The sequence below is a fragment of the Pelophylax lessonae genome, assembly GCF_965119305.1.
Source record: "Pelophylax lessonae genome assembly, chromosome: 10".
NCBI classification, from domain to species: Eukaryota; Metazoa; Chordata; class Amphibia; order Anura; family Ranidae; genus Pelophylax; species Pelophylax lessonae.
In genome coordinates this window covers 241,621,370-241,640,260 of record NC_138777.1, presented here as the reverse complement: position 1 = coordinate 241,640,260, position 18,891 = coordinate 241,621,370, and the positions used below count along the sequence as shown (strand labels likewise).

At 48.8% G+C, this 18,891-nt stretch overlaps 1 protein-coding gene across 1 annotated transcript in view; it reads left to right on the top strand.

The window, feature by feature from the left end:
- The window catches only part of PIEZO1 (piezo type mechanosensitive ion channel component 1 (Er blood group)), a 214,513-nt gene that overhangs the window by 11,440 nt on the left and 184,182 nt on the right, over positions 1-18,891 (top strand). Inside the window, exons 2-3 of the mRNA XM_082269696.1 lie at positions 15,654-15,776; positions 17,379-17,421. Of these exons, the coding sequence (XP_082125822.1) occupies positions 15,654-15,776; positions 17,379-17,421 (166 nt within the window). The remainder of the gene's footprint in view (positions 1-15,653; positions 15,777-17,378; positions 17,422-18,891) is intronic.

The following is an 18,891-nucleotide window of genomic DNA, read 5'->3' as shown; positions in this document are numbered from 1 at the left end:
GAAGAATGGTGAAACATTTCCATAGGCGTCCCAATACTTTTGGTAATATAGCGTATATAGAGAGGCGTCCCAATACTTTTGGTAATATAGCGTATATAGAGAGGGGTCCCAATACTTTTGGTTATATAGTGTATATAGAGAGGGGGAGGGGGGTGTATAGTATATATAGAGACGGGGAGGGCGGTGTATAGTGTATTTAGAGAGGGGGGAGGGGGTGTGTAGTGTATATAGAGAGGGGGGAGGGGGTGTATAGTATATATAGAGAGGGGGTGGGGGTGTATAGTGTATATAGAGAGGTGTCCCAATACTTTTGGTTATATAGTGTATATAGGGAGGCGTCCCAATACTTTTGGTAATATAGTGTATATAGGGAGGTGTCCCAATACTTTTGGTAATATAGTGTATATAGGGAGGCGTCCCAATACTTTTGGTAATATAGTGTATATAGAGAGGGGTCCCAATACTTTTGGTAATATAGTGTATATAGGGAGGCGTCCCAATACTTTTGGTAATATAGTGTATATAGGGAGGTGTCCCAATACTTTTGGTAATATAGTGTATATAGGGAGGCGTCCCAATACTTTTGGTTATATAGTGTATATAGAGAGGGGTCCCTATACTTTTGGTAATATATTGTATATAGAGAGGGGTCCCAATACTTTTGGTTATATAGTGTATATAGAGAGGGGGAGGGGGGTGTATAGTATATATAGAGACGGGGAGGGCGGTGTATAGTGTATTTAGAGAGGGGGGAGGGGGTGTGTAGTGTATATAGAGAGGGGGGAGGGGGTGTATAGTATATATAGAGAGGGGGTGGGGGGTGTATAGTGTATATAGAGAGGTGTCCCAATACTTTTGGTTATATAGTGTATATAGGGAGGCGTCCCAATACTTTTGGTTATATAGTGTATATAGGGAGGCGTCCCAATACTTTTGGTAATATAGTGTATATAGAGAGGGTCCCAATACTTTTGGTAATATAGTGTATATAGGGAGGCGTCCCAATACTTTTGGTAATATAGTGTATATAGAGAGGGTCCCAATACTTTTGGTAATATAGTGTATATAGGGAGGCGTCCCAATACTTTTGATAATATAGAGTATATAGAGAGGCGTCCCAATACTTTTGGTAATATAGTGTATATAGGGAGGCGTCCCAATACTTTTGGTTATATAGTGTATATAGAGAGGGGTCCCTATACTTTTGGTAATATAGTGTATATAGAGAGGCGTCCCAATACTTTTGGTAATATAGTGTATATAGAGAGGCGTCCCAATACTTTTGGTTATATAGTGTATATAGGGAGGCGTCCCAATACTTTTGGTTATATAGTGTTTATAGAGAGGGGTCCCAATACTTTTGGTAATATAGTGTATATAGAGAGGCGTCCCAATACTTTTGGTTATATAGTGTATATAGAGAGGGGTCCCTATACTTTTGGTTATATAGTGTATATAGAGAGGGGTCCCTATACTTTTGGTTATATAGTGTACTTGCTTACAGATTGATATGATTGGATTATAAGAATAAATCGGATGAGGGACCGGTTTGTGGAAATTCGGGAATTCTGAGCTGTGATGGAACTTTGCATAGCGATGAAGCCGCAGTTCCTCCTCCGGATATCCATAAAGAGCCGTATCCCCCCAGATATGGGAATAGAAGGGTTCTAGTCTTGGCACATCTCCATAAAACGACGTTTCCCTGAAATATTTCCTATAAAGTGACAGCGGCCGATTGTTGGAGGATCTTTTATTGGATTATTTCTCAGTGGAGCCGAGAGGTTCACTGAGTGTGAATTTCACAGTGAAAGTGCCGCGTGCGTTCCGGTGCCGCCGCTAATTGACGCCTTTCAGTTGTGGGGAAAGGTAAAAGGAGACAGATGAGTCTTTGTTGGGATTTCCTCGGAGAATTCTCTGATTGGTTATTTGGGGATGTTTTTTACGCGCTCGTGATTCACGCTCTTCATTTCCTTCCATTAATGCCTCCAGGGATTGGCTTCTGTTTTTCTCTCTATGAACGGCGTCAGCGCTGAACTTTCACGCCATTGATTGATTGTTTTTTAGCTGAATCCAGTTTTCTGATGTCCGATCCCCCATCAATGTGCGCCGATAATGTATTTATTGTAATGAGAAGAGGAAACGCTCTGCGTCTTCCGATGTTCAGGAGTCATTGATCCCGGCATCTATCCAATCCTCACCCATGGGTCATGACCATCAATATGGGCAGAATTGGGCTTTTTAGGCCCCATGCACACGGGGCGTTAGAAAAAACGTGCGTCAAAGTTAGTTCTGACGTCGGGAAAAAGCAGATGTTAAACGTGCTTTCAGCTGCTTTTTCCATTGGCGTTATCGCACGTTTTGCCACGTTGCTTTTAGCAGCGTTTTTTTCTGCCTCCATTCAAAATCAATGGTTCCCTATGGGAGCCTATTGATTTGAATGGAAGTCGCACCGCAAGTCGGGTCCGACTTGCGGGGCGACTTGCGCTGTGAGAATCTTGAGGGGGAACTCCACGCCAAAATGGGGAAAAAAACGGCGTCCCCCCCAGGTTCCAAACCAGGCCCTTCGGGTCTGGTATGGAGTTTGAGGGTAGCCCCACGCCGTTTTTTTGGCGTGGGGTCCCCCCCAAAATCCATACCAGACCCTTATCCGAGCATGCAGCCCGGCAGGCTAGGAAAGGGGAGGGGACGAGCGAGCAGCCCAGCCCCCCCTGGACCACACCTGTCAAAGTTTCAAATCAATAGGCTCCCATAGGGAACCATTGATTTTGAATGGAAGAAAAAAAAACGTATATCGTGGCTTAACGCACGTTAAGCCACGTTATAGCAACGTTATTTAGCCTTTAGCAGCGTCAGGCGTTTTTAACGCTGTAACGCTGGTCCTCAGAACGCGCAGGTCGTGGGTTCTTGTTGCAGCTTAAAAACGCCTAGGCCGCTTACAGCTCAAAAACATCTGTGTGTGCATGAGGCCATAGAATAACATGGAGGGGCGTTTTTAGGCTGCAAAAAAAAAAACGCCTGACGCTACTTACACCGGCGTTAAAAACGCCCCGTCTGCTGACTTTTCCTCCCCTCTCTTCTCTCCTCTTTCTGCTCTTCCCCCATATGGAAAACTACCCCCCCCCCCCTGGGCATTTCTACTCTTCCTATGTTGTGATGGCTGCAGGGTGCCTGGAAGGTCAGCTTGGTTCCTCCTCTTCCTACCAGACCGGCCATTTGAGAGATGCCGGTGGAGGGGGGGCGTTGCCTGGTTGAACTACGCACCATAGCCCACTTTCCTTTTTGAACCTCCATTTACTACTATAGCGGTCTGGGAGCACAAGACTACACGTGTGTCATTGTTTTATGCTTGTTCCCTGACCCGCTACATCTCCACTTACAGTTATTGACATTTATCAATATGCTCTGTTGTGCTGTATTATATTGTATGCCCTTTTTCCTTTCTCAATAAACATTGAATTTACAAAAAAAAAAAAAAAACGCCCCGTCTGCATGGGGCCTTATAGTCACTTTGATAATTATTCCAATCAGTGGTCTGTCCTTGCCCCCCCCCCCCCCCCCTTATAAGGCCATAATGATGAAGATGCCATTTTTTCTCAGCTAATAATTTGTATATTTTCCAATCGTGGGAAATCCACCCAGGAATTGTAGAGCTACAATTTGACTTTGGAGACTTTCAGGTGGAGGAAAATCTAATCGGCCCTCATTGGTGGTTTGCACCCATGCTGTGCTGTGATTGGGCCGATAGTTAGAGTTCCCACTAAGAACAGAATATTCCGGAATCGTGTGTTTTGTGTTTCATGAGTTTCCTCCTTCAACCCAAAAATGTATCCAAGGTTAATTAATATTTAACCACATTGGCTCCGTTCCATTGTTCATGTACGGGGGATGAATATTTATGTGTAATAGAAACCCAGGAAAGTGACGGCAGAGAAACGAGCGAGGGGTCCATCGAGTGACCAATCTCAGTGAAATAATACTTTCCTATATGATTGTTGAATGTTCCTAGTTTGAGGTCATGTCCCCGTCTTCTGGAAGTAATACAGAAGTATGGGAATATATTCTTACATTCCTCTTCATCTCTGTCCATGGGATAAGCCCCTCCTGCCCCCAATGACTATATATAGAGGGGGCATTTCACAACCATCTATAAATCTCCCAATCATTGACATACATGAGCAGAGACGCAATTCTAACTCGTCTGTTTTTCTCCCAACTCATAAAGCCGTTTTGATGATTTTCATGGGAAAACAAGTAGGGGTGTTGGAACCAATCAGAGCGATCGTTTTCCATGTGTGGCGGTACGCTGTATTCCTTGTAACACTCTTTGAAGCCCAGCTTGTTCCCAGCTTAATCGTCTCCAATCTGCTTGAAGTGTTATGAATAGAAGTTTTTGGCCAACAATCCGCCTGCGGCTCGGATACAGTTGCAGGTTTTAAATCAAAATCAGCACAACATATAATTTTGGTTTGATGATCTACAATCTACAGATGATAAATACGGGTGATAGAGATCAATGACAGAGCCATAAACTGAGAGTAACATTTAAAGCTAGACAATGGTGAGCAGAACGTGGAGCCTCGGATGGTGAGAAGAACGTGGAGCCTCGGGTGGTGAGCAGAACGTGGAGCCTCGGATGGTGAGAAGAACGTGGAGCCTCGGGTGGTGAGAAGAACGTGGAGCCTCGGATGGTGAGAAGAACGTGGAGCCTCGGGTGGTGAGCAGAACGTGGAGCCTCGGATGGTGAGCAGAAAATGGAGCCTCGGGTGGTGAGCAGAACGTGGAGTCTCGATGGTGAGCATATCGTGGAGCCTCGGGTGATGAGCATAACGTGGAGCCTCGGGTGATGAGCATAACGTGGAGCCTCGGGTGATGAGCAGAACGTGGAGCCTCGGGTGATGAGCAGAACGTGGAGCCTCGGGTGGTGAGCAGAACGCGGAGCCTCGGGTGGTGAGCAGAACGTGGAGCCTCGGGTGGTGAGCATAACGTGGAGCCTCGGGTGATGAGCAGAACGCGGAGCCTCCGGTGGTGAGCAGAACGCGGAGTCTCGGGTGGTGAGCAGAACGCGGAGCCTCGGGTGGTGAGCAGAACGCGGAGCCTCGGGTGGTGAGCAGAACGCGGAGCCTCGGGTGGTGAGCAGAACGCGGAGCCTCGGGTGGTGAGCAGAACGCGGAGCCTCGGGTGGTGAGCAGAACGCGGAGCCTCGGGTGGTGAGCAGAACGCGGAGCCTCGGGTGGTGAGCAGAACGTGGAGCCTCAGGTGGTGAGCAGAACGTGGATCCTCGGGTGGTGAGCAGAACGTGGAGCCTTGGGGTGGTGAGCAGAACGTGGAGCCTTGGGGTGGTGAGCAGAACGTGGAGCCTCGGGTGGTGAGCAGAACGTGGATCCTCGGTTGGTGAGCAGAACGTGGATCCTCGGGTGGTGAGCAGAACGTGGAGCCTTGGGGTGGTGAGCAGAACGTGGAGCCTCGGGTGGTGAGCAGAAAGTGGAGCCTTGGGGTGGTGAGCAGAACGTGGAGCCTCGGGTGGTGAGCAGAACGCGGAGCCTTGGGGTGGTGAGCAGAACGCGGAGCCTTGGGGTGGTGAGCAGAACGTGGAGCCTCGGGTGGTGAGCAGAACGTGGAGCCTCGGGTGGTGAGCAGAACGCGGAGCCTTGGGGTGGTGAGCAGAACGTGGAGCCTTGGGGTGGTGAGCAGAACGTGGAGCCTTGGGGTGGTGAGCAGAAGGTGGAGCCTTGGGGTGGTGAGCAGAAAGTGGATCCTCGGGTGGTGAGCAGAAGGTGGAGCCTCGGGTGGCGAGCAGAACGTGGAGCCTCGGACGGTGAGCAGAATGACACCATGAGACTACATGATCAGTGTACATCTCTGAGTGACACCGTGGGACTACATGATCAATCCTCGTGCTTTTCGGTTGAAAAAACACAATTTTCTCTTCTCTTCAGCAGTGAGTGGGTTTGAGGTGGGGGGTGGGGTTTAAGGGGGGATGGGGGGGGGGGGGGAGATGGTGAATTGCACGCACATCCATTCTCATAGGTTAAACCTTCTAGCCTGCCGGGCAGCATTCCAGGTTGTTGATTGAACCATCCAGACGTAAATCACTGCTGGGAATTCCATGGTGACACTTCGATGTCGGTACACAAAACATTTAGATGATAATTGGCCTCGTTGTTGGTGTAAATATGTGAAGAGCGATTGTTACATAAAGACGATTGCTTTCTGGTGTCTGTAATGCGGATCGGCTGCAATCCCCACAGCGGCATATTTGTTTTAGATCTTCCACTAATGAGCTGTAATAGGCGTGAAACCTCCGTCTGTCTCTGCCGGTTGTAAGTAAAGTTTTCATATTTTGGTTTGGTCTGGCGGCTCTGGGTCACCGGGAGAAACCACAGATTGGACAGAAGAAGGGAACTTCCTCGGAGAATATGACTCCTCCTATAATCGCACAGCGATGGATAATGCGATCTGGCTGCAATCAGTCGCTCGTTCCTCCGCTTCATCGATTGGTGGAAGATTTATTTTTGCTTTTCATTGTCTGGAGACGCAGATAACCGATAAATGAAACCGCAATTCATCAAAAAACTCATCTTTATTGTTTTAGAAAAATAAAGAATTGCAAAGGAGAAGTCGGGGGATGGGGGGCTCTTCTGTATATTCTTCTCATAGGGGCGTCACAATGTTATTATTAATATTCGCACAAAAAGAAAAATACTGCCTTCATCCATATTGTATCCGCTTTTTTCTTTTCATATTATTATTATTATTATACAGGATTTATATATTATATAATCCACCAGGGGGGAGCTGTTGTAAAGTAAACGTATTTAATCCGGGTTTTGGTCACATGCTTTGAGCTGCAGAAGTATTTTTGAATTGTAGAATTCTTCTGGTTGTCTAGTTTTTTTGAAAAACTAAATCAGAGATTGTCCTTTGACCGAGGTTGTCCTTTGACCGAGGTTGTCCTTTGACTGAGATTGTCCTTTGACCGAGGTTGTCCTTTGACCGAGGTTGTCCGTCCACCGAGGTTGTCCGATCCCTGAGGTCGTCCGATCACCAAGGTCGTCCGTCCACAGAGATTGTCTGATCACCGAGGTTGTCTGTCCACAGAGGTTGTCTATCCAGAGAGGTTGTCTGATCACCGAGGTTGTCTGATCACCGAGGTCGTCCTATCACCGAGGTCGTCCGATCACCGAGGGTTGTCTGTCCACCGAGGCTTGTCCGATCCCTGAGGTTGTCCTTTGACCGAGGTTGTCCGTCCACCGAGGGTTGTCCGATCACCGAGGTTGTCCGATCCCTGAGGTCGTCTGATCACCGAGGGTTGTCCGATCCCTGAGGTTGTCCGATCCCTGAGGTTGTCCGATCACCGAGGGTTGTCCGATCACCGAGGTTGTCCGATCCCTGAGGTCTTCCGATCACCGAGGTTGTCCGATCCCTGAGGTCGTCTGATCATGGCCTCCACAAGCCAGGCTCCATATTCTGTTGTAAGGCTGCAGGCTGGGATGGGTTCAGGGCCGGATCTTACCCTGGGGGGAAGTTTTTGGGGTGAAGAAGAAGAACATTTAAATGTAATATTTTGCTTTTTTTAATATTTAATTGAAAAGAGAAATTCAAGAATAAAACCAAAAAAAACCTGAAAAGAAAAGTGATATAATAAACATATGAAAGGCCAGAAGCTGCACTGCAGATGAAAGTTGATGGGGATGGGAGGTTCTGTTTTGGTTGTCTTGGTCCTCAGGGAGTTAATGAGAAACGTTCGATGTACTTGTAGTAGATTTTGGTTGTTGATCGGAGGCGACACGGAGTTGGCAGTAATTCTATCTACTGAACTGTAATCCCATCCACTGATCCTCGTATGGCGGAGGAGCCGCCGGGACCCTAATAAATATTCTGGCGGTAATAGCCGGTGATGGAGGAGAGTCTATGGGGACTGGGCTTTGCTGTGACATTGACTGGCACTCTCCCTGCTGGGATTTGGCTCGGATCCGGGAGACACATGGAACCCGATCGCAGTTTGGATGACGTCTCTGGGGGCCCAATGACAGGACAGCAGCCGCTGCGTCCAATCACATCGGAGGACCTGTCTGTGATGACAGCGCATTCAACTCAATCAGTTCATAAATAACGCCGAATGACGTGTTACAGACACCTTGCTGAAATCACATCCCTGACCCCCTCCTCCCCCATAAGAAAACGCAGAAACCTTCTCCTTGCTGTTTCATGTTCTGAGGAGCTCCCAGATATTCAATATTTTTCTGGGAAGGATAGAAAGAAATATTCTGGGTTAATCAGCGAATCGAGAAATACAGGCAGCTGACGTTACGTGCAAATATTAACTTTTCTACTAATGTCATGCTTGGCCCCTCCCCTCCAAATTCTTTAGACTTCCTATTAGTCAGTGAGCCTTCGCTTCACATTAACTGACCAACAGGGAGAGGGGATTTCGTTTTCAATAAAGGTAACCCCCTGCTTATGAACATGTTTAGTTCATATATGGAGCCATTATACAGGCAATGGTATTTTTCAATTCATTTCAGTGGGCATTGCATCCTGGGTACCCCTGCCAGAGAACACAGCCAGGTGCTGCTGTCTGCAGACTATACTGCAGGTGAGTCATACAGTCTAGGGCCAACCTCTGTTTGTGATTGGACAATGAAAGTGCTGCACTACACCGGTGGTCTTCCTTGTGCTCACCCCTCTTGTTAACATGTCCTGTGTAGGATAACAAACACTGCACAAAGCAGGAGATCCCTGATTGGATCAATTGGACAAATTCTTTCCTGCTCCCGATTTGAATCCTACTATGAAGTAGATCACAGGAGGACTCGTATCAGGAAAGCCTTAGGAATTCCAGATGGTCTCAGGTATTAGTATGGTCTCGGGTATCAGGGTGTCCTCAGGTATTAGTATGGTCTCCAGTATCAGGATCGCCTCTGGTATCAAGAAAGGCCTTGGGTATCAGTATGGCCTTGGATTTCCAGAATTTCCTCGAGTATCCAGGATAGCCTCCGGGATCGAGGTTGGCCTCCGGTATCGAGGTTGGCCTCAGGTATCAGGATGGTTTCAGGTATTAGAATGGTCTCAGGTTTTAGGGTAGCCTCAGGTATCAGGATGGTCTCAGGTATCAGGATGGTTTTAGGATGGTTTTGTGTATCATGTTGGTATCAGGGTGGACTCAGGTATCAGGGTGGTCTCGGGTGTCAGGGTGGTCTCAGGTATCAGGGTAGTCTCGGGTGTCAGGGTGGCCTCGGGTATCAGGATGGTTTCGGGTATCAGGATGGTCTCGGGTATCAGGATGGTCTCGGGTATCAGGATAGACTCAAGTATCAGGATGTTTTCAGGTATCAGGGTGGTCTCAGGTATCAGGGTGGTCTCGGGTATCAGGGTGGTCTCGGGTATCAGGGTGCTCTCGGGTATCAGGGTGCTCTCGGGTATCAAGGTGGTTTTGGGTATCAGGGTGCTTTCGGGTATCAGGGTGCTTTCGGGTATCAGGGTGGTCTTGGGTATCAGGGTAGTCTCGGGTATCAGGGTGGTCTCGGGTATCAGGGTGGTCTCGGGTATCAGGGTGCTCTCGGGTATCAAGGTGGTTTTGGGTATCAGGGTGCTTTCGGGTATCAGGGTGGTCTTGGGTATCAGGGTAGTCTCGGGTATCAGGGTAGTCTCGGGTATCAGGGTGGTCTTGGGTATCAGGGTGCTCTCGGGTATCAGGGTGGTTTTGGGTATCAGGGTGCTTTCGGGTATCAGGGTGGTCTCGGGTATCAGGGTGCTCTCGGGTATCAGGGTGGTTTTGGGTATCAGGGTGGTCTCGGGTATCAGGGTGGTCTCGGGGTATCAGGGTGGTCTCGGGTATCAGGATGGTCTCGGGTATCAGGGTGGTCTCTGGTATCAGGGTGGTCTCTGGTATCAGGGTAGTCTCGGGTATCAGGATGGTCTCGGGTATCAGGGTAGTCTCGGGTATCAGGGTGGTCTCGGGGTATCAGGGTGGTCTCGGGGTATCAGGGTGGTTTCGGGTATCAGGGTGGTCTCGGGTATCAGGGTGGTCTCGGGGTATCAGGGTGGTCTCGGGTATCAGGATGGTCTCGGGTATCAGGGTGGTCTCGGGGTATCAGGGTGGTCTCGGGGTATCAGGGTGGTCTCGGGGTATCAGGGTGGTTTCGGGTATCAGGGTGGTCTCCGGTATCAGGGTAGTCTCAGGTGTTTTTGCAGTTGTATCTATGAATACATTTAATGAATTGAATGAATTTATAACCTGGTTAAGTTTTGTGTTTATTTGAAATGATTTATCTTCTTCGTATGATCGGAAAGGAAGCCGTCATTGCTGCTCTTAATAAAAAGAAGCCTCTTACCTGGCTGCCTCTGGCCTGAATGCATCTGAGTCACTGATCTGGGACAAGCATGCAGCAAGTGAAGTGAATGTTCATGACCTGTAAACCATTCTCTGTGTTGGTGACACATTGGGACCAGCGTGACAGCCAGGGAAACGTCATTTAATAAGGAGGACTAAACAATGGTGCCCTGCGTGTTTGTTCAGTTTAGGATTTCTTTAATGGAGTTGTGAATTTCGTCATCTTAGTGACTCATCGTCCGTCTCAGCCTTTCTTCTATTAATATTCTTCATTATATAGGAGGGAACCGGATATTCAGTATATGACTAATGGATAGGAAAGTAGAATGCAGCAAAAGTCAAGAGACTTTCACAGAACCTCAATATGAACCCCACAGACAGTCCCCGGGACTTCTCCGGAAATAAGAGTCCAGATTATCATTAATAGATGACTGAGTCTAATATACTGGAGAAGGTACCCGATCCATGATACGGCCAGCGGCCTGATACTGAGGAGGGGGTAAATCCTCAGAACCAGAAGCTTCCAATCCGGAATAGCTGGGAACGAAGCGATTACATAACTAAATAAAAGGGAGATTTCAGGCTCCTGTGTGCCTCTCCCCCGTTATTTCCTGGCCTTCAATGGTGGGGTACACACACCTACCCCCTCCTCCTCCCTACCTCTGGTATATCCATTATTTATGGCCTTCAGTGGTGGGGTACACACACCTACCCCCTCCTCCTCCCCCTACCTCTGGTATCTCCATTATTTATGGCCTTCAGTGGTGGGGTACACACACCTACCCCCTCCTCCTGCCCTCCTCTGGTATCTCCATTATTTTCTGGCCTTCAGTGGTGGGGTACACACACCTAACCCCTCCTTCTCCCTACCTCTGGTATCTCTATTTCTCAGGGGACTTTCTTTTGACATGCCCGGTGGTCACAATAATTTCTTTTTTTTAACCCATAAACACACTTTGTGTCTCTTCTGCCTTCTGTTACCAAACCAGCAAAGTTTGGATCTCCAAACCTTCACCTCTTCCCCAACATAAAGCTAAAGTTTGACTTGGACACTTGCGGATTTGAATTTGACTTCCTAGTTGATTCTTCTCTTCAAACATGGCTTGTCCTTTGATACTTTTCAGTTCAAATCCTGTCTAACGTCTCAGTTCTTGGATCTTTGTGATCATGCTTTTAATTGGGACCAGAGCCAACAATCCATTGCATAGGACATGGGGCCCTGAGTACAATGTCACATATTCCTAAGGCTCCGTTCACATGTGAGCGTATGGATCTCGGGCAGAACCGCCGCGGTTCCGCCCGCGATCCGGAGATTTATTGCAAATCGCGGGACGCCTAGCGTTGCCCGTTGATTTGCAATAGCCCCCCAAACGCCGAGCTTCTTTGGAGCGTATTGCGTCCCGCGATTTTGTTTGCGCGATGTTGCTGCGATTCGGCAGGCGGAAATCGCGGCAACATCGCTCGGCGTTTGGGGGGCTATTGCAAATCAACGGGCAACGCTAGGCGTCCCACGATTTGCAATAAATCTCCGGATCGCGGGTGGAACCGCGGCGGTTCTGCCTGCGATCCATATGCTCACATGTGAACGGAGCCTTAGAAAGATGGCTGGTGTAGGCAAATATACTTCAGCAGTGATCCCCTTTGGCCGGTGTGAAGACCCGCGGTGGAACTCATGCTGCTGAACAAGAGCCCAAATGTTGGAGGCTTTTCAAATGGCATGGGGGAAGGGACATGAAATTACATGGGGGGCCAACACAATCAGGATAGAGGGCCCTGCCTTCCACTGAAAGTTTGGATCTTCATACCTTCACCTCTTCCCCAACATAAAGCTAAAGTTTGACTTGGACACTTGACGGTTTGAATTTGATGTCGTAGTTATTTGGTTCTTCTCTTGGCTTGTCCTTTGCTACTTTTAGGTTCAAATTCTCTCTAACTTCGTAGTTCTTGAATCTTTGTGACAATGCCTTTATCTGGGACCAGACCCACAAATCCATTAGGTAGGACATGGGGGCTCCTGAGTACAATGTAGCTCTATAAAGGTGGCTGGTGTAGGCAAAATATACGTCAGCAGGAATCCCCTTGGCCGGTGTGAAGACCCTCAGAGGAACAAGAGCCCAAAGGAGGCTTTTCACATGGCATGGGGGAAGGGACATAAAAGCACTGGGGCAGAACATTTAGGTCAGATAGAGGGTCCTGCCTTCCACTGAAAATGCTGATGGACCTTTTGCAGAGTGATTTGGTTCAGTGGATCCACCTTGGCCTGGTATTAGTGATGGCCTATTTATCGTGGTCAGGATGGGTCCCCTATGATGTACTTACATGACATGACAACATTGGCAGAGCGTGTGGCATGACATACGGAATTCCAATAAATTTGTGTGACCTGCGGGCTTTGCAGAGATGGGGAAAGCCGAGTGTCAGGGTGATATTCAATGCAAACTATTGAACGCGTTGGAGATGGTTTATCTTCTCACAGCTTATAGGAGGGGAACTCACCATATAAATCAGGAGCCGGGATGGAATTCCTGTGCCGGTACCACGGCCAATGTTTATTTTTCTGAACATTGTAGTAAAGGTAAATGGGACAGATGTGTTTTCGGAGTTCCGGACATTCATACGGAACAGCTGGTAGTCGCAGTGTGGAGTCTCGGTAGTGAGCGGAGAAAATGGGGCCCAGGCTGCATTCTGCTGGCCGCTCCTCCGCTCTCCTAACCATGAACTTTGTACTGAATTTGCCAAGAAAATGCTGCTGGCCGGTAGGGGAGAGTTTCTGAGAATCGCGATGTAATACCGCAATTCCATCCGTAACGCCGACACCCTTACTCTTCCCTCTCTCTCTCACAAGCTCTGTAACCTGCCATTCCCTGGAGACACCAAATTCCATTCCAGCCTTTTATTTACCATGGCACCGTCCAGCTGTCAGCGCCTGGAGACACACAGCCCTGCGGCCTTCAGTTCTGCACCCCCAGGAAACCCTCTATATAAATACCACCTCCTGCCAAATCTTCACAACTCTGTCCTCTTCCAATATACAAGAGAGATGCCCTGGGGGGTGGGGGATTTAGGGGGGGGGATCAAGGGGGGGGGGGTGAAGTAGTAAATCAGGTTTACGGGACATTGATATCTTTACAGGAACTGAGTTTAGGTTACAAATTCATAATGTTTAGAGACCGGGGGGGGGGGGGACACCATAGGGAAGGACACAGATGGGTCACCGTAGGGAAGGACACAGATGGGTCACCAGAGGGAAGGACACAGATGGGTTACCCAAGGGAAGGACACAGATGGGTCACCAGAGGGAAGGACACGGATGGGTCACAGTAGGGAAGGACACGGATGGGTCACCGTAGGGAAGGACACAGATGGGTCACCGTAGGGAAGGACACGGATGGGTTACCCAAGGGAAGGACACGGATGGGTCACCATAGGGAAGGACACGGATGGGTCACTGTAGGAAAGGACATGGATGGGTCACCGTAGGGAAGGACACGGGTGGGTCACCAGAGGGAAGGACACGGATGGGTCACCGTAGTGAAGGACACGGATGGGTCACCGTAGGGAAGGACACGGATAGGTCACCGTAGGGAAGGACACGGATAGGTCACCGTAGGGAAGGACACGGATTGGTCACCGTAGGGAAGGACACGGATAGGTCACCGTAGGGAAGGACACGGATGGGATACCGTAGGGAAGGACATGGATGGGTCACCGTAGGGAAGGACACGGATGGGTCACAGTAGAGAAGGACACGGATGGGTCACCGTAGGGAAGGACACGGATGGGTCAACGTAGGGAAGGACACGGATGGGTCACAGTAGAGAAGGACACGGATGGGTCACCGTAGGGAAGGACACGGATGGGTCACCGTAGGGAAGGACACGAATGGGATACCGTAGGGAATGACATGGATGGGTCACCGTAGGGAAGGACATGGATGGGTCACCGTAAGGAAGGACACGGATGGGATACCGTAGGGAAGGACATGGATGGGTCACCGTAGGGAAGGACACGGATGGGATACCATAGGGAAGGACACGGATGGGATACCGTAGGGAAGGACACGGATGGGTCACCTAGGGAAGGACACGGATGGGTCACCATAGGGGAAGGACACGGATGGGTCACCGTAGGGGAAGGACATGGATGGGTCACTCTACCGAAGGACACGGATGGGTCACAATAGGGAAGGACACAGATGGGTCACAGTAGAGAAGGACACGGATGGGTCACTCTACAGAAGGACACAGATGGGTCACCGTAGGGAAGGACACGGATGGGTCACCGTAGGGAAGGACACGGATGGGTCACCGTAGGGAAGGACACGGATGGGTCACCGTAGGGAAGGACACGGATGGGTCACCGTAGGGAAGGATACGGATGGGTCACCGTAGGGAAGGATACGGATGGGTCACCGTAGAGGAGTAAGGAAGGACACTGATGGGTCACCATAGGGGTGTAGGGAAGGACATGGATGGGTCACCCTAGAGCAGGACACAGATGGGGCTCCTGAGGGAAGGACACAGATTGGTCACCATGGGTGGAAGGGTCAGGAAGGTTCTCCAGAGAATTTATAACCCTTTAGAATATCGGTCAGTGAGAACAATCCCATCTGATGTCTGAAGTGCTCTCCCCCTCCCCCACCCCCATCAATAGCCTGAGCATCATCAGAAGAGTTGGATTCGGATCGAGCCGTAGAATTCTCTATTATAAATTTCTGTCACACCACGGTTGGTGTTTTCCGTCTTTTTCTATTATAATAGGAATAGTATAGACCACAGGAAGCAATCTCTCTAAGTGACGCCGGTAATTCGGCTGTGTGAGTGTTTTTACCACCCAAGAGACGCCCCTCCTCCCAGTAAAAGGTTTTCTAATCCCCATTTCTGAAGGAGAATTTCCCATCTAGATTTTCCCAGAATGGAGAAACTCTGTGATCATGTGTGATACCTCGGTCTGACCAAGGACACGCGTGATTTGATGAGCGATAGGTCCCCCACCTCCATTCATAGATGCTGTTCCAGTTGTAATATGTCGCCTTCTGTGATTGGAGGAGCTGGGTGGAAGGGGCGGGCATAGTCAGCCTGTCACAGCCCCTTTCTTCTGTTAGCCCCCACCATACCGGAAGATTGGTGGGAGGGGCATCTGAAGAGGAAGATTTCAGCAAAAGGGACACATTTGACTGAAGATAAGTCCCTTGTGCTTATACTTTTGCTTTATAACAGGGACTGTGACTGGGAATTGGGGACATAGAGGAAGCGCAGTCTGCATGGAGTTTGTAAGTTCTCACCGAGCGCAGCTTTGACTTCTTTTCATTCCCTTCCAGGTCACACGGGGCGATTATTGAAATCTTTGCTCGCCGTCAGCATCATTTTCCTGTGTTCACACCTCATCTTCCAGCTTTGCCTCCATACTGTGCCGGGATTGGACGACCTGCTGGGCCATAACTGTACGTAGATCTACATTACTATGTATGCTCATCATAGGAAGGGGCTGATGGGATTTGGCGTGGAGGTCTTTGCTCCGCCCTTCCTCGGGTCAGTCTCCGCCCCACCACTCAAAGGATTTGTAATTCTGTGCAGTCAGTCGTATAACCCTGAAGCCCCTGCCAAACAGTGCAGCCAAATCCTGGACCTCCAGTGCAGCAGAATGAGGAGTCTTCTTTCTGCTCCTCTCTCCTATAAGAAGGTCTCCTGTTGCAGCACTGCAGTAAAGTGTGATTTACTCCAAGTACCGACCCGACCCATACCAGTCTGGATCCTAAGGAAGTCAGACATATTTCCAATGCTGGTTACATTGATGTGCTTCTCTCCCCACCCCAAAATCATTCAATCCTAAGATACCCCAAAAACATTCAATTCTAAGAGAAGATACCCCAAAAACATTCAATCCTAAGAGAAGATACCCCAAAAACATTCAGTCCTAAGATACCCCAAAAACATTCAATTCTAAGAGAAGATACCCCAAAAACATTCAATCCTAAGAGAAGATACCCCAAAAACATTCAATCCTAAGAGAAGATACCCCAAAAACATTCAATTCTAAGAGAAGATACCCCAAAAACATTCAGCTCTAAGAGAAGATACCCCAAAAACCTTCAATCCTAAGAGAAGATACCCCAAAAACATTCAGTCCTAAGAGAAGATACCCCAAAAACCTTCAGCCCTAAGAGAAGATACCCCAAAAACATTCAGTCCTAAGAGAAGATACCCCAAAAACATTCAGTCCTAAGAGAAGATACCCCAAAAACATTCAGTCCTAAGAGAAGATACCCCAAAAACATTCAGTCCTAAGAGAAGAGACCCCAAAAACATTCAATCCTAAGAGAAGATACCCCAAAAACATTCAATTCTAAGAGAAGATACCCCAAAAACATTCAGCTCTAAGAGAAGATACCCCAAAAACCTTCAATCCTAAGAGAAGATACCCCAAAAACCTTCAATCCTAAGAGAAGATACCCCAAAAACATTCAGTCCTAAGAGAAGATACCCCAAAAACCTTCAGCCCTAAGAGAAGATACCCCAAAAACATTCAGTCCTAAGAGAAGATACCCCAAAAACATTCAGTCCTAAGAGAAGATACCCCAAAAACATTCAGTCCTAAGAGAAGAGACCCCAAAAACATTCAGTCCTAAGAGAAGAGACCCCAAAAACATTCAGTCCTAAGAGAAGAGACCCCAAAGACATTCAGTCCTAAGAGAAGATACCCCAAAAACATTCTGTCCTAAGAGAAGAGACCCCAAAAACATTCAGTCCTTAGAGAGGATACCCCAAAAACATTCAGTCCTAAGAGAAGATACCCCAAAAACATTCAATCCTAAGAAAAGATACCCCAAAAACATTCAGTCCTAAGAGAAGATACCCCAAAAACATTCAGCCCTAAGAGAAGATACCCCAAAAACATTCAGTCCTAAGAGAAGAGACCCAAAAACATTCAGTCCTAAGAGAAGATATCGTGAGAAGAGTTGATTTTGCCCCGCCCCCACTACTGCCACAGTATAATCCCCACCCCCACCCCTCGGTTATATGTGATTTTTTGTTCTCTTGTCCAGGTAGCGACTGGGAAGTCCTGGCTCGCCATGTCGGAGTAACTCGGTGAGTCTCATTGGTTGGTTGGATATGAAGTTCTTCTTTTCTCTCTCGTGTTTCTCTATTCTCTGCCAGGACCTCAGAAAGATATCTGTGAGTACAGGGGGGACGCCCCTCTTAGGGCCTGTAGATGGGGGTGGGGAGAGAGACCTCATCCCTGTGTAAGCTCTAACTAGGATCGTCTTGGAGCTTTCACTGATGGGCAGAGCTGTGGGGTGACCATGTAGGGCTGTATTTCTCACACACCCTGCGTACCCAGATTTTCATGGGTCAGGAAGACATCGGAGTGCCAGGTGGAAGGATTTTCTCTGAGGAACCTTCTGAGGAACCTTCTGAGGAACCTTCTGGGGAACCTTCTGGGGAACCTTCTGGGGAACCTTCTGAGTAACCTTCTGAGGAACCTTCTGGGGAACCTTCTGGGGAACCTTCTGAGGAACCTTCTGGGGAACCGTCTGAGGAACCTTCTGAGGAACCTTCTGGGGAACCTTCTGAGTAACCTTCTGAGGAATCTTCTGAGGAACCTTCTGAGGAACCTTCTGGGGAACCTTCTGAGTAACCTTCTGAGGAATCTTCTGAGGAACCTTCTGAGGAACCTTCTGGGGAACCTTCTGGGGAACCTTCTGAGGAACCTTCTGAGGAACCTTCTGGGGAACCTTCTGAGGGACCTTCTGAGGAACCTTCCGAGGAACCTTCTGAGGAACCTTCCGGGGAACCTTCTGAGGAACCTTCTGGGGAACCTTCTGAGGAACCTTCTGGGGAACCTTCTGAGGAACCTTCTGGGGAACCTTCTGAGGAACCTTCTGGGGAACCTTCTGAGGAACCTTCTGAGGAATCTTCTGGGGAACCTTCTGAGGAACCTTCTGAGGAACCTTCTGGGGAACCTTCTGAGGAACCTTCCGGGGAACCTTCTGAGGAACCTTCTGGGGAACCTTCTGAGGGACCTTCTGAGGAACCTTCCGAGGAACCTTCTGAGGAACCTTCCGGGGAACCTTCTGAGGAACCTTCTGGGGAACCTTCTGAGGAACCTTCTGGGGAACCTTCTGAGGAACCTTCTGGGGAACCTTCTGAGGAACCTTCTGGGGAACCTTCTGAGGAACCTTCTGGGGAACCTTCTGAGGAACCTTCTGAGGAATCTTCTGGGGAACCTTCTGAGGAACCTTCTGAGGAACCTTCTGGGGAACCTTCTGGGGAACCTTCTGAGGAACCTTCTGGGGAACCTTCTGGGGAACCTTCTGAGGAACCTTCTGGGGAACCTTCTGAGGAACCTTCTGAGGAACCTTCTGGGGAACCTTCTGGGGAACCTTCTGAGGAATCTTCTGAGGAACCTTCTGGGGAACCTTCTGAGGAACCTTCTGAGGAACCTTCTGGGGAACCTTCTGAGGAACCTTCTGGGGAACCTTCTGGGGAACCTTCTGAGGAACCTTCTGAGGAACCTTCTGGGGAACCTTCTGAGGAACCTTCTGGGGAACCTTCTGG